The sequence below is a fragment of the Oncorhynchus kisutch genome, linkage group LG6 (assembly GCF_002021735.2).
Source record: "Oncorhynchus kisutch isolate 150728-3 linkage group LG6, Okis_V2, whole genome shotgun sequence".
NCBI classification, from domain to species: domain Eukaryota; kingdom Metazoa; phylum Chordata; class Actinopteri; order Salmoniformes; family Salmonidae; genus Oncorhynchus; species Oncorhynchus kisutch.
Genome location: NC_034179.2, coordinates 58,876,572 through 58,892,547, shown reverse-complemented (window position 1 = coordinate 58,892,547; position 15,976 = coordinate 58,876,572). Strand labels below are relative to the sequence as shown.

General features: G+C 41.5%; 1 protein-coding gene across 1 annotated transcript in view; it reads right to left on the bottom strand.

Annotated features, from left to right (window-relative positions):
- Positions 1-15,346, bottom strand: part of LOC109891860 (probable phospholipid-transporting ATPase IA) — a 112,800-nt gene extending 97,454 nt beyond the window's left edge. The window contains exons 1-3 of the mRNA XM_031825954.1: positions 15,313-15,346; positions 15,086-15,177; positions 8,235-8,333 (exon numbers count right to left, since the gene is read on the bottom strand). Coding sequence (XP_031681814.1) covers positions 8,235-8,333; positions 15,086-15,177; positions 15,313-15,346 — 225 coding nt within the window. The remainder of the gene's footprint in view (positions 1-8,234; positions 8,334-15,085; positions 15,178-15,312) is intronic.
- Between the last annotated feature and the right edge of the window lie 630 nt (positions 15,347-15,976).

Sequence of the window (15,976 nt, the reverse complement as noted above, 5' to 3'; positions counted from 1 at the left end):
GAGAGGTGACCATCTAATGGATGTCAACGTGGGCCAGCATCCCTGTGGAATGCTTTCGACACCTTGTAGTCATTCCCAGACGAATTGAGGCTGTTCTGAGGGCAAAAGAGGGTGCAACTCAATATTAGGGAAAGGTGTTAGTAATGTTTTGTACACTCTGTGTAGATGTATGTCTATGAATAGATGTTCATGAATATACACTGCATTCAGAGTATTCAGACCCCTTGATTTTTTCCACATTTTGTTACGTTACAGCCTTGCTCTAAAATTGATTACATTTTTTCCCCCTCATCAATGTACACATTTGGCCCCATAATAACAAAGCAATAACCGTTTTTTTTTGGTGTGCAAATCTATAAAAAGAAATATATAATAATGAAATATCACAAATATTCACACCCTTTACTCAGTACTTTGTTGAAGCACCTTTGGCAGAGATTACGGCATCGAGTCTTCTTGGGTATGGCGCTCCAAGCTTGGCACAGCTATATTTCGGGGGTTTCTCCCATTCTTCTCTGCAGATCCTCTCAAGTTCTGGCAGGTTGGATGAGAAGAGTTGCTGAACAGCTATTTTCAGGTCTCTCCAGAGATGTTCGGTCGGGTTCAAGTCTGGGCTCTGCCTGGGCCACTCAAGGACATTCAGAGCTTGTCCCGAAGCCACTCCTGCGTGGTCTTGGCTGTGTGCTTAGGGTTGTTGTCCTGTTGCAGTGTTTACCAAACTTTTTATAGTCCCGTACCCCTTTAAACATTCAACCTCCAGCTACCAGGGTCAGTGCACTCTCAAATGACAAAGAGCTCTTATAGGACCAGAGCACAAATAATATTAAAAGAATCAATAATGTTGCTCTTTGTTTAACCATCTTACATATGAAACCTTATTTGTTCATAGAAAATTGTGAATAACTCACCACAGGATAATGAGAAGGTGTGCTTTAAAGGATGCACATAACTCTGCAATGTTGGGTTGTATTGGAGAGAGTCAGTCTTAAATTGTTTTCCACACACAGTGTACAGTGTACACACAGCCTGTATTTAGTTGTCATGCTAGTGAGGGCCGAGAATCCACTCTCACATAGGTACGTGGTAGCAAAGGGCATCAGTGTCTTAACAGCGCGGTTTGCCAAGGCAGGATACTCTGAGCGCAGCCCAATCCAGAAATCTGGAAGTGGCTCCTGATTAGATTCCATTTTCACAGAACTGCTTGTTGCAATTTCAAGAGGCTCTCATTCAGATATCGGTAAGTGGACTGGAGGCAGGGCATGAAAGGGATAACGAATCCAGTTGTTTGTATCATCCGTTTCAGGAAACTACCTGTGCAATTGCACACTCAACCCACTCAGGTGCTTCGCTTTATCATATTTGACATTGTCCAAAAGCTTGAGTTCATTTGCACACAACACAAAAAATCTAACAATGATGGAAAGAACTGTGTTGTCATCCTTGTTAAAGCAGACATAGAAGAGCTCCAACTATTTAACCATAGCCTCAATTTTGTCCCGCACATTGAATATGTCCTTGGCCCCTTGATAATCAGCGCACTTCTGAATGTTGTAAAAGCGTTACATGGTTGCTGCCCATATCATTGCATAGTGCAGAAAATACACAAGAGTTCAGGGGCTTTACTTTAACAAAGTTAACCTTTTTCAATGTAGTGTCCAAAACATATTTCAAGCTGTCAGCCATTCCCTTGACAGCAATAGCCTCTCGGTGGATGCTGTGTTGTACCCAAGTGGCGTCGGGAGCAACTGCTTGCACGTGCTTTATCACTCCACTATGTCTCCCAGTAATGGCTTTTGCGCCATCAGTACAGATACCAACACACCTTGACCGCCAAAGTCCATTTGATGTCACAAAGCTGTCCAGTAAAATATCCTCTCCTGTTGTCCTGGTTTCCAGAGGTTTGCAGAAGAGGATGTCTTCCTTAATTGACCCCCCATAAACGTAAAGGACATACAGTTGAAGTTGGAAGTTTACATGATGGAGCTAAATTTTGAGATGCGGGAATCAGACACTGCCTCCTCTTCCTTGCTCGACTAATTCTTACCCATTGTATGGTAGAGAAGGTGTTCGAAAAACCAAAGGATGCAGAGTCTTTCATTGACAGGATCACTACTATAGCCACCAACACCTAGGACCGATAGGGCCGTCCCGAGTAGCTGTTCACCGTGATCGGTAGGCCGGATTATCCCAACGTTTTCAGATATGACAGCGCTGTCAGAGTCCTACAGGTGGGTAAAACTGCACCTGACTGATTTCCTTGTTACGGTAGGGACATATTGACTACATTGTTTGGCTCAATTCAGTTATTTTATAAGAGCATATGTTGTAGACATAATAAGGGTGAGGGGGCCCAGTCGGACCACCTGAAGGTACGCTAAATTTAGTTTCATTATAAATTAGTTAGCAAGCCTATGTCTCCCCGCAGTGTCCAGCAGTTCCACAGTGTTTATGGGGGAATAAATATTCCACTTTGTTTGGGGAAGTGGACGGGGGAGGGAGGTGGGGAATGTTTTTGTGTTTTTCATTTGTCCGTTGCTCTTTACATTTTGCGCCAACCCTACTGCTACAATTCTAATGTATTTGAGGACCAAATAATTATTTCCTTTGGCTACTGAATTTGAAAAGAGGAAAAGCTTTTTCCCATTTGAAAACTTTCTGGAGATGTTATGTTTCTACAAGAAACTGACATAAAGCATACAGAGCAATGGAGATTCAATTGTAGTTGGGTTTCACAGATTTATCAATCAACTATTAAGGCCAGAGGTGTAGCCATATTATTTCGAAAAACTGTCCCTTCAAACTAGAGGTCTACCGATTATCATTTTTCAACGCAGATACCGAATTTTGGAGGACAAAAAAAGCCGATACCGATTAATCGGACGATTTTAATATACAGTGCCTTGCAAAAGTATTCGGCCCCCTTGAACTTTGCGACCTTTTGCCACATTTCAGGCTTCAAACATAAAGATATAAAACTGTATTTTTTTGTGAAGAATCAACAACAAGTGGGACACAATCATGAAGTGGAACGACATTTATTGGATATTTCAAACCTTTTTAACAAATCAAAAACTGCAAAATTGGGCGTGCAAAATTATTCAGCCCCCTTAAGTTAATATTTTGTAGCGCCACCTTTTGCTGCGATTACAGCTGTAAGTCGCTTGGGGTATGTCTCTATCAGTTTTGCACATCGAGAGACTGAAATGTTTTCCCATTCCTCCTTGCAAAACAGCTCGAGCTCAGTGAGGTTGGATGGAGAGCATTTGTGAACAGCAGTTTTCAGTTCTTTCCACAGATTCTCGATTGGATTCAGGTCTGGACTTTGACTTGGCCATTCTAACACCTGGATATGTTTATTGTTGAACCATTCCATTGTAGATTTTTCTTTATGTTTTGGATCATTGTCTTGTTGGAAGACAAATCTCCGTCCCAGTCTCAGGTCTTTTGCAGACTCCATCAGGGTTTCTTCCAGAATGGTCCTGTATTTGGCTCCATCCATCTTCCCATCAATTTTAACCATCTTCCCTGTTCCTGCTGAAGAAAAGCAGGCCCAAACCATGATGCTGCCACTACCATGTTTGACAGTGGGGATGGTGTGTTCAGGGTGATGAGCTGTGTTGCTTTTACGCCAAACATAACATTTTGCATTGTTGCCAAAAAGTTCAATTTTGGTTTCATCTGACCAGAGCACCTTCTTCCACATGTTTGGTGTGTCTCCCAGGTGGCTTGTGGCAAACTTTAAACAACACGTTTTATGGATATCTTTAAGAAATGGCTTTCTTCTTGCCACTCTTCCATAAAGGCCAGATTTGTGCAATATACGACTGATTGTTGTCCTATGGACAGAGTCTCCCACCTCAGCTGTAGATCTCTGCAGTTCATCCAGAGTGATCATGGGCCTCTTGGCTGCATCTCTGATCAGTCTTCTCCTTGTATGAGTTGAAAGTTTAGAGGGACGGCCAGGTCTTGGTAGATTTGCAGTGGTCTGATACTCCTTCCATTTCAATATTATCGCTTGCACAGTGCTCCTTGGGATGTTTAAAGCTTGGGAAATCTTTTTGTATCCAAATCCGGCTTTAAACTTCTTCACAACAGTATCTCGGACCTGCCTGGTGTGTTCCTTGTTCTTCATGATGCTCTCTGCGCTTTTAACGGACCTCTGAGACTATCACAGTGCAGGTGCATTTATACGGAGACTTGATTACACACAGGTGGATTGTATTTATCATCATTAGTCATTTAGGTCAACATTGGATCATTCAGAGATCCTCACTGAACTTCTGGAGAGAGTTTGCTGCACTGAAAGTAAAGGGGCTGAATAATTTTGCACGCCCAATTTTTCAGTTTTTGATTTGTTAAAAAAGTTTGAAATATCCAATAAATGTCGTTCCACTTCATGATTGTGTTCCACTTGTTGATTCTTCACAAAAAAATACAGTTTTATATCTTTATGTTTGAAGCCTGAAATGTGGCAAAAGGTCGCAAAGTTCAAGGGGGCCAAATACTTTCGCAAGGCACTGTATACAGTCGTGGCCAAAAGTTTTGAGAATGACACAAATATTAATTTTCACAAAGTCTGTTGCCTCAGTTTGTATGATGGCAATTTGCATATACTCCAGAATTTCATGAAGAGTCATCAGATGAATTACAATTAATTGCAAAGTCCCTCTTTGCCATGCAAATGAACTGAATCAACAAAAAAAAACGTTTCCACTGCATTTCAGCCCTGCCACAAAAGGACCAGCTGACATCATGTCAGTGATTCTCTCGTTAACACAGGTGTGAGTGTTGACGAGGACAAGGCTGGAGATCACTCTGTCATGCTGATTGAGTTTGAAGAACAGACTGGAAGCTTCAAAAGGAGGGTGGTGCTTGGAATCATTGTTCTTCCAATGTCAACCAAGGTTACCTGCAAGGAAACACGTGCCGTCATCATTGCTTTGCACAAAAAGGGCTTCACAGGAAAGGATATTGCTGCCAGTAAGATTACACCTAAATCAATCATTTATCGGATCATCAAGAACTTCAAGGAGAGTGGTTCTATTGTTGTGAAGAAGGCTTCAGGGCGCCCAAGAAAGTCCAGCAAGCGCCAGGACCGTCTCCTAAAGTTGATTCAGCTGCAGGATCGGGGCATCACCAGTACAGCGCTTGCTCAGGAATGGTAGCAGGCAGGTGTGAGTGCATCTGGAGGATGGCCTGGTGTCAAGAAGGGCAGCAAAGAAGCCACTTCTCTCCAGGAAAAACATCAGGGGCATACTGATATTCTGCAAAAGGTACAGGGATTGGACTGCTGAGGACTGGGGTAAAGTCATTTTCTCTGAGGAATCCCCTTTCTGATTGTTTGGGGCATCCGGAAAAAAGCTTGTCCGGAGAAGACAAGGTGAGCGCTACAATCAGTCCTGTGTCATGCCAACAGTAAAGCATCCTGAGACCATTCATTTATGGGGTTGCTTCTCATCCAAGGGAGTGGGGCTCACTCACAAACTTGCCTAAGAACACAGCCATGAATAAAGAGTGGTACCAACACATCCTCCAAGAGCAACTTCTCCCAACTATCCAGGAACAGTTTGGTGACGAACAATTCCTTTTCCAGCATGATGGAGCACCTTGCCATAAAGCAAAAGTGATAACTAAGTGGCTTGGGGAACATAACATCAATATTTTGGGTCCATGGCCAGGAAACTCCCCAGACCTTAATCCCATTGAGAACTTCTGGTCAATCCTCAAGAGGTGGGTGGACAAACAAAATCCTCCAAGCATTGATTATGCAAGAATGGGCTGCCATCAGTTAGGATGTGGCCCAGAAGTTAACTGACAGCATGCCAGGGCAGATTGCAGAGGTCTTGAAAAAGAAGGGTCAACACTGCAAATATTGACTCTTTGCATCAACTTCATGTAATTATCAATAAAAGCCTTTGACACTTATGAAGTCCTTGTAATTATACTTCAGTATTCCATAGTAACATCTGACAAAAATATCTAAAAACACTGAAGCAGCAGACTTTGTGGAAATTAATATTTGTGTCATTCTCAAAACTTTTGGCCACGACTGTACAGTTGAAGACGGAAGTTTACATGCACGTAGGTTGGAGTCATTGAAACTCATTTTTCAACCACTCCACCAATTTCTTGTTAACAAACTACAGTTTTGGCAAGTCGGTTAGGACATCTACTTTGTGCATGACAAGTACCTTTTCCAACAATTGTTTACAGACAGATTATATCACTTATAATTCACTGTATCACAATTCCAGTGGGTCAGAAGTTTACATACACTAAGTTGACTGTGCCTGTAAACAGCTTGGAAAATTCCAGAAAATGATGTCATGGCTTTAGAAGCTTCTGATAGGCTAATTGACATAATTTGAGTCAATTAGAGGTGTACCTGTGAATGTATTTCAAGGCGTACCTTCAAACTCAGTGCCTCTTTGCTTGACATCATGGGAAAATCAAAAGAAATCAGCCTCAGAAAACAATTTGTAGACCTCCACAAGTCTGGTTCATCCTTGGGAGCAATTTCCAAACGCCTGACGGTACCACGTTCATCTGTACAAATAATAGTATGCAAGTATAAACACCATGGGATCACACAGCCAACATAATGCTCAGGAAGGAGACTCATTGTCTCCTAGAGATGAACGTATTTGGTGCGAAAAGAGCAAATCAATCCAGGAACAACAGCAAAGGACCTTGAAGATGCTGGAGAAACAGGTACAAAAGTATCTATATCCACAGTAAAACGAGTCCTATATCGACATAACCTAAAAGGTCGCTCAGCAAGGAAGAAGCCACTGCTCCAAAACCACCATTAAAAAAGCCAGACTATGGTTTGCACATGGGGACAAAAGATTGTACTTTTTGGAGAAATGTCCTCTGGTCTGATGAAACAAAAATAGAACTGTTTGGCCATAATGACCATCGTTATGTTTGGAGGAAAGGGGGGGGGGTGCAGTCCTCCTGGTGGCGCAGTGGTCTAAGGCACCAGAGATTCTGGGTTCCGAGCCCAGGCTCTGTTGCAGCCGGCCGCGACCGGGAGGTCCATGGGGCGACGTCCAGGTTAGGGAGGGTTTGGCCGCCAGGGATATCTTTGTCTCTTCGCGAACTAGCGACTCCTGTGGTGGGCCGGGCGCAATACACGCTGACCAGATCGCCAGGTGTTTCCTCCGACAGATTGGTGCGGCTGGCTTCCGGGTTGGATGTGCATTGTGTCAAGAAGTAGTTGGTTGGGTTGTGTTGGGTTGTGTTTCGGAGGACGCATGTGTCTCGACCTTCGCCTCTCCCGAGTCCATACAGGAGTTGCAGTGATGAGACAAGACTAACTACTACCATTTGGATACCACGAAATTGGGGAGAAAAAGGGAGAGAAAAAGAAAAAAGGGGAAGCTTGTAAGCTGAAGAACACCATCCCAACCGTGAAGCATGCGGGTGGCAGCATCATGTTGTGGGGGTGCTTTGCTGCAGGAGGGACTGGTGCACTTTACAAAATAGATGGCACCATGAGGTAGGACAATTATGTGGATATATTGAAGCAACATCTCAAGACATCAGTCAGGAAGTTTAAGCTTGGTCGCAAATGGGTCTTCCAAATGGACAATGACCCCAAGCATACTTCCAAAGTTGTGGCAAAATGGCTTAAGGACAACAAAGTCCAGGTATTGGAGTGGCCATCACAAAGCACTGACCTCAATCCTATAAAGAATTTGTGGTCAGAACTGAAAAAGCGTATGCGAGCAAGGAGGCCTACAAACCTGACTCAGTTACACCAACTCTGTCAGGAGGAATGGGACAAAATGCATCCAACTTATTGTGGGAAGCTTGTGGAAGGCTACCCGAAACGTTTGAACCAAGTTGAACAATTTAAAGGCAATGCTACCAAATACTAATTGAGTGAGTTTAAATGCATTTGGCTAAGGTGTATGTAAACTTCTGACTTCAGCCTTATATACTGTACTCTAAACTATGCCACTGTATCTTAGTCCAATGCCGCTCTGACATAAATGTATGTATATTCTTTATCCATTCCTTACTTAAATGTATGTGTACACTAGGGGCAGTTTGAGTTGAGTGTTGGTAGTGGTCCCGTAGTGTTCAGTGGTGTTCCCCTAGTGTTCAGTGTTGGTAGTGTTCCCCTAGTGTTCAGTGTTGGTTGTGGTCCCGTAGTGTTCAGTGGTGTTCCCCTAGTGTTCAGTGTTGGCAGTGTTCCTTAGTGTTCTGTGTTGTTAATGTTTCCTCACCAGATCCTCAATGAACTCCTTGACTGCTGCCACCACCAGGATGAAGAGTAGGGGCACCAGGGTAGTCCAGCGACCAGTGGGTGAGACATCCGGAATTTGCTGAAAGGAAAAGCACACGTTCCAGTATTAAAACAATTAAATGATTACTGAATCACATAGGATATGTCCCAAAAGGCACCTTATTCCATTTATAGTGTTTATAGTGACCCATAGGCTTTTTGAATAAATGCCCAGATATTCAAGATATCCCATGAGTTTCTAGCTACAGTGTATCACCTGTTCAGTCAGTATAGGCCAAGTCAGCACTCTTGGGAATTATTTTATTCCCCCGGGAGCATCACATGGCTCTCACTCATCTCTGCACGAATGCGCACAAACACCCAGACACACATTGATGAAGCTCCAGGTGACAACCTTAGTGTCACAATGTTGTCCTTGAGCTCTGCAGGGGATTGTTTGTCAAGCAGAGGTCAGTTGGAGTGATCCAATAAGAGGCCATTATCCATTAACCATCCCCAATTACATTCAGCCATATGCCGTTTTTTCCTTGAGCGGATGGTCGGGGGGCCGGAACATAGTTATAAATCATTTGTGCACTGCAAATTGACCGCAAGAATCCCAAACAGAAAGTATTTGACAAAAACTATTTCAAACCTTGATTACATTAGGATATGATCACATATACACCTCTATGTATGGGAATACTTGGGAACAGATTTCCTGAATTAAAAATCACTTTGAAATGTTTTCCTGGTGATTGTATACAGTATATTATGTCTAACAACAGATTATTAAACTATACAGTACCAGTCAAAAGTTTGGACACCTATTATTTCAAGGGTTTTTCTTTATTTGTACTATTTTCTACATTGTAGAATAATAGTGAAGACGTCAAAACTATGAAATAACACATATGGAATCATGTAGTAACCAAAAAAAGTGTTAAACAAATGAAAATATATTTTATATTTGAGATTCTTCAAAGTAGCCACCCTTTGCCTTGATGTCAGCTTTGTGTCAACTCTTGCCATTCTCTCAACCAGCTTCACCTGGAATGCTTTTCCAACAGCCTTGAAGAAGTTCCCACATATGCAGAGCACTTGTAGGCTGCTTTTCCTTTACTCTGCGGTCCAACTATTCACAAAACATCGGGTGATCGGGTCGGGTGATTGTGGAGGCCAGGTCCTTGGTCAAATAGCCCTATCACAGAGGCCAGGGGACACTGGAGGGTGCATCTGTCACTCATTCAGTCAGTGTTTGCGTCTCAAATGGCACCTTCTTCCCTATAGATTGGTTGGTTGTTTCGCAACAAAACCGACTAGTGCACAACTATTGTGCAAAACAGACAGGGTTGGCTTAGTTCCCAACACAGATATTGTGTTGGGAACTGACTTTTAAACTTGCAAATATGAAATATCCTTATTCATGGCACCGAAAGAGAGAGGGGAATGTAATGATGTTTACATTCTACCTGGATAAGTTATTGTCAGACATCCTATGGGAGGAGAAGAGACACAGTCTGGTTGTGTTGACAGCCATGACAGCCGTGAGTTGGGGAAGAGTGAGGAATTTGGGCAGAGGTCAGGTTACATGAAGTGAGGAAGAACATATATCACTAATCTTCTGGATAGCAATAGAGGTGTATTGGCTGTTCAGATGTGTAAGTAGGGACTCAGCATATGGGAAAGGGTTAAATATCAGTGCTTGTGTGAATATGTTCTTTGTCTGATGCAGCTGTAAAACCCAGTGGGTGAATAAACATGGTTTAAGCTTTACTAATCGTTGGTTCAATTTTACAAGGTTCATTTAGAACCTAACAGTTGACAACATGTAAGCTATACTTCATTGCCAATGTTTATTGAAAACAAAGACATTTGTACAATGAGCACTTGTCTTTCAAATACATTGTTAAATGTTGGTTAGCTAGCTAGCAGATTTCTGCTATATTAGCTAGACATGACTTCAGTCAAAACAGCTCAAAACCAGATATGGTATCAAGCACAAGATAAACTAGCTGAAACAAGCCACCTACAATGCCTTCAGAAACTATCTTTACCTTTCAGTAAGGTAAATTGTTAATATTCATCTATGCATGAGATGTCATCTAGTAACATCCCTATGATATTGATGTGTACAAGTCCATACCATACTCCTTTCCTACCTCTATCCTTCCTTCATTCCCTCTCGCTCTCATTTGTTTTGAAGTGTGCATTGCACTGATGATTCCCCTCATAATGTGACCACACCCAACCCTCGAGTCTGCAAAGCAGCTTTTGTTAAATTAATTTACCACAGTTGAAATGTGTAGATGTAGACTGATATTTTCCGTTTTTTTTTTACTTACTCCACATGTTGTGTTAGAGCCTGAATTCAAAATGTATTTATTTTAAACACCATCTACACACAATACCCAAAGTGAAAACATGTTTTTTGACATGTTAACACATTTATTTAAAATGAAATGAAGAAATATCTAATTTACATAAGTATTCACACCCCTGGGTGTCAGAATCAATTACAGATTTGAGTCTTTCTGCGTCTCTAAAAGCTTTCCACACCTGGATTGTCCAACATTTGCCCATTATCCTTTTCAAAAATGTTCAAGCTCTGTCACATTGGTTGTTGATCATTGCTAGACAGCCATTTTCAGATCTTGCCAAAGATTTCCAAGTATATTTAAGTTTAAAAAAATGCAAAATGTTAATTGCTCTGCCACATTTTTTGCGGTATTAGTTTATTGCCTTGTTGCCTTGTTGCAAAATTCCATGTTTTGGAATGTTTTTATTCTGTACAGGTTTCCTTCCTGTTACTCTGTCAATTAGGTTAGTCATGTGGAGTAAGAACATGGTTGTTGATCCATCCTTAGTTTTCTACTTTCACAGCCATTAAAAACTTTACTGATAATTGTGTGTGTGGGGTACAGATATGAGGTAGTCTATTAAAAATCATGTCAAACACTATTATTGCACACAGAGTGAATCCATACAACTTATGTGATTTGTTAAGCAAATTATTATTATTAAAAACTAATTTAGGCTTGCCATAACAAAGGGGTTGAGTACTTATTGATTCAAGACATGTCAGCTTTTCATTTTTAATGAACATGTAAAAAAAATATCCACTTTGACATTATGGGTTATTACGTGTACGCCAGTGACAATTTAAAAAAAAAATATATATTTGCAATTTAGCCTATTTTAAAATCAGGCTGTAACACAACAAAATGTGGAAAAAGTCAAGGGCATCTTCTCATTGTTGCTAGATATATGGTCATCCAGAATTACAACACACAGACTTCTGCCCCATTGAATTGCATGCATCACATTTGTGACATTAAAGTGCAATACTTTAGACCAGAGTCCTATGGGCCTTGTTTAAAGGTATTGCACTAAATAAGGAATAGGGTGTTGTTTGGGACGCACTCAGACAATAGATACTTTGTGCAAGGCAATAGGCTCTATGCATTATACCGCCTCCAACGTTCTAATTTACTTCTGACCGGGTTGATGAATTCCGGAGCGAGTTCTGCTATTGGTTTTTATCATTAGCTTACTAGCTATCGTCGATGCATTTCTGACTGAAATAGTTCCCAATGACTATGTTTAAATTACAGCCCCGCTAAGGAGGTGCTAATGAACATTGTTCAGTGCCTCTGTGTTCAGTTTCTTCCAAATGTAATGGTATTGTGAGCTTCTATCGTTTCCCGGTCGATGTAGAGCTCAGAAGAAGGTGGTTGGTGGCAGTACGTCGTGACAACTTTACTGTCACCAAACACACAGAGGTGTGTAGTACACATTTTGTCGAAAGTGACTTTGTTGAGGGAAAAATACCTAAAAAAGAGGTGTTGTTCCTACTGTCTTCGCGTGGAACAGGCACATTCAAAAGAGAGCTGGTGTTTGGGAAAGAAAACTGAAACCTGCTCCGACTGAGGGGGATAAAGAACACGGTGCGCTGCCTATGGACTGTGCCGTCTCTGATCCGGTCCAGACCGATGATTACTGTGCAGTCTCTGAACCCGCAGCCGTGGACATGGCCCTAATGGCAAACCATGAGCACATAAGAGAAATTGAGGAGCTTCGAGCCAAGCTGGAGAAACTGACCACCCAACACGGCTTTGGTCTACTGCTGGTTCTGACGAGGATATCCGTTTTTACACAAGGTAATGATTTATTATTATCCAACATTACTATTGATTATTATTTACTATTCATTATTAGTATTATTATGCCAAAGTCCATCTTACCTTTAAGTACATGTTCATTGTTATTTGAAACTAGGCTAGCATATCTTAGCCTAAGTAGGCACATTGAATCGTTACAGTATATTGTCTTTACATTAGTTTTCAGTTAACCCTCAAAAATGCTCCCAGATCGTTGCTTCAAATAAGATTAGGTTGTTAGTCCACTTTCCAGGTTAAATATCAGAACATTTAAAACACATTCACTGCTGTGATGATAGCTGCTGTGAATTACAGTATGAATTGCAGTAACAAGAAAATAGGCAACAATAACAGCTAGGTCATGTCTAGTGCTAGGGCTTAGAGAAGATAGGCAATAACAGTAATGAGCTTTTTTGGTATTCAAAAACTCTGGGTCCATCTTTAGATTTGCAAGCTACATCCACCTGATGGCCTTCTGGCACTTGATTGAGCGGGCAGCAGAGACCAGGTTTATAAGGGTCACAAGCACCAATCCATCTGAAACAAGTGTAATCCATCTGAGGACAACCGGTAAGGGACAACTTCATTAAATACTTCAGTATATTATTTGATCTTACTGTAATTGTTAAACATTATTAACTTTTTGTTATGGACCGAATATAAGGACTATTGTACTAAAATGGGTTTCTTTATGTTCAGACACTGCCATCAATCGACAAGTTCTTATTTATGACTAATCTGTCTCTGGGTCTGAAACAGAAGGATTTGGCCCATCGGTTCAGTATCCACCAATCGACAGTGAGTCGGATTATCATCTCTTGGGCCAACTTCCTCGACTGTCTGCTTGGATCAGCACGGATATGGATCCCCAAGAAAACCATCAAAGCCCACCTGCCACCTGAGTTCAAAGACTATCCAGATACCCAGGTAGTGATCGACTGCACTGAACTCCGCTGCCAGACACCATCACTACTGCAGAGTGAGGTGTTTTCTTCCTTCAAGTCACACTGTACCTTTAAGGGCATGTTGGGAATGTCACCAGATGGATCATTGTACACTGGGTCTGTGAGTGAGAAGGAGATCTTCAAGCAGTCTGGAATTATTTCCTTACTCACATGGCCATTATGGTGGATAAGGGCTTTCTCGTAGATTACATTGTTCCGTGCAAGGTGTACCGGCCAGCCTTTCTGTCAAGACGCACACAGATGCCAGCGCATGATGTTAGGGAGACCCAGTCCATTGCCAGGCTGAGAGTCCATGTTGAAAGAATGATCCACAGAGTAAAGGAGCACAAGCTGTTTGACGCGGTCATCCTCCTGACCATCTCAGGCAGCATTAACAAATTATTTGCAGTGGTGTGCCTGTTGGTCAACTATCAAAAAACTGACCTTTGGTCAGAGCATGGGCCAAGCCAGTGTAAATGTACATGTGTTTATTTACTAGCAGCAAAATAATAAATTTGTTTATCTATGACATGTATCAATCATTTGTGTTGTAGTGAATATCAGTTTGTGTGGAGCTTGTATTGGCTTTAATTAGGCAATGAGTAACAGGGGTGGGGGAAAGAAATCAAGTAAACACAGAATAAACAGAATGCAAGATTGAATACAATGTTGGAAATGTGTAATTGATTAACTGAACTGTTGAACATTTGCTGAAATACATTTTTTTTTTTTACAAATCTATTCTACATTTCTTCACAAGAACATCAATACTTATTTTTCATAAAACCACTAAATTTAGCACCCATGCAGGGGATCCATTCAGGTGCGAGAGACACTTCTGCAAGTAGTGGTAAAAATAAAAGTGGTCAACCTTCTCTCATAGTTGTTGAAACCTATAGATCTTTATATATCCTTTCAACTAGGATGTCCTCCTGTGCACAGATGACAAAGTCACACCAGCTACAACCTGTGAGAAGGATTTGACCTTGCACCTGCCAGTAGTAAGCATGAGATCTCTTCAACTTCAGCTCTCCATTCTGTATCCTCAGGTAAGGACATCAGCTCTCCATTCTGTATCTTCAGGTAAGGACATCAGCTCTCCATTCTGTATCTTCAGGTAAGGGCAGTCAACATAACTTGGTACATTTGGGCACTTGACCCCTAAGAGTCCATAGTGTGGTCTCACACTGGGATCAAATATGATTCCATCTGGAGAGGATCCTAACCACGGAGCATCTGGGTGCACTACGAAGCCACACGGAAAGAAGTTAACATTCTTCAGTGTGCACTACTCCTGTACAGCAACTGGCTCCATGGCCCCCTCTTCATCTCCATGGTCTGCATACACAGAGCACTTCTTGCAACACAGGAGCAGTGGCTTTGGACCACTATCACTGGTACGGAGTGCTTTAACACCATCTGTGAAGATAAGTGTGATGAAAGACTGAAGTGAGAATGAATAACAATAAACATAGTAGTGTCTAGTCTTCTTAACTAGGGGCTCATTTAACGGTACAGGAATACATTGTGTTTCAGTAACAAAACTACCAAACACTGCATCAACAGATCTTTACCAAATAACCTGTTAAGTGGGCAATTCTAAATTGGGATTGGGACCCATCATTAAAATCTATCTATTGATAAGATTAAACGTTGACACTGTCTCCAACCAATTTTGACCATGATGACAGTGTCTCACAGGAGATGTTTAACAAGGTAGCTAGTAGCCATCTATAACCTTTCCCTACTCTCATGCTGTGCGGCTTGTCACTCTTCCTCATGGACCTGTGGCAGGCAGCCCTCACGGTGAACTCCCCCGTCAATGTATCTTTGTTAGATACTGTGTAGAAGACATGAATAACAATTATTTTTAGCTAGCAAACATAGCTAGCAAGCATAACTTAACCAAGCTAACGAAAATACACACTCTCAGGTAGCTAGCTAACGTTATATCTGTCACTGGCTTGGTACTCACCTTCATAGTTGTCTATGTAGCTGCCTATATACATCTTCAACCCCTTTTCATTCTTGCTAGCTGGAGTCTCGGAGGCTGAAGTAACAATTCGATGTACAATATTAATTTGAGGCAAGTCCTGAAAACACCTAGTAAAAAAACTGCGACAGTGGTAGTAACGTTATATCGTCGATAACAACTAGACTGACCGGAAATTGCCAAACCGATAGGAAATGTGTTTAGAACGTTAGATCATGGAACGTGCATAAGGGCTATTGATCAGCATTAAAAACTTTGTGGATGGGGCCTCCCGAGTGGCGCAGCGGAAACTGCGTTGCTACAGATGCTGGTTTGATACCCGTGCCGGCCGTGACCGGTAGACCCATGAGGCGACGGTGGGTTTTTGGTTTCTCTCCCTCTAAAACGAGAAATAAATCATTCTAAATAACAAACTGGCTTAATTTACAAATTAGTAAGAATGTCTCTCCCCATGTTCAAAAATGGCCTTTTTCTCGCTCACTTTTGGTTATTTGATAACGAAATCATCTCCAAAATAGACAGAAAAGACAGAACAAATAATACCACAAAGTGCTTAAACTCAAATATACTAATTATACAAAAAATACTATATCAATTGGAAGTTTAAAAAGTATTACTATTATTATTAACCCTGCATTATAATTAT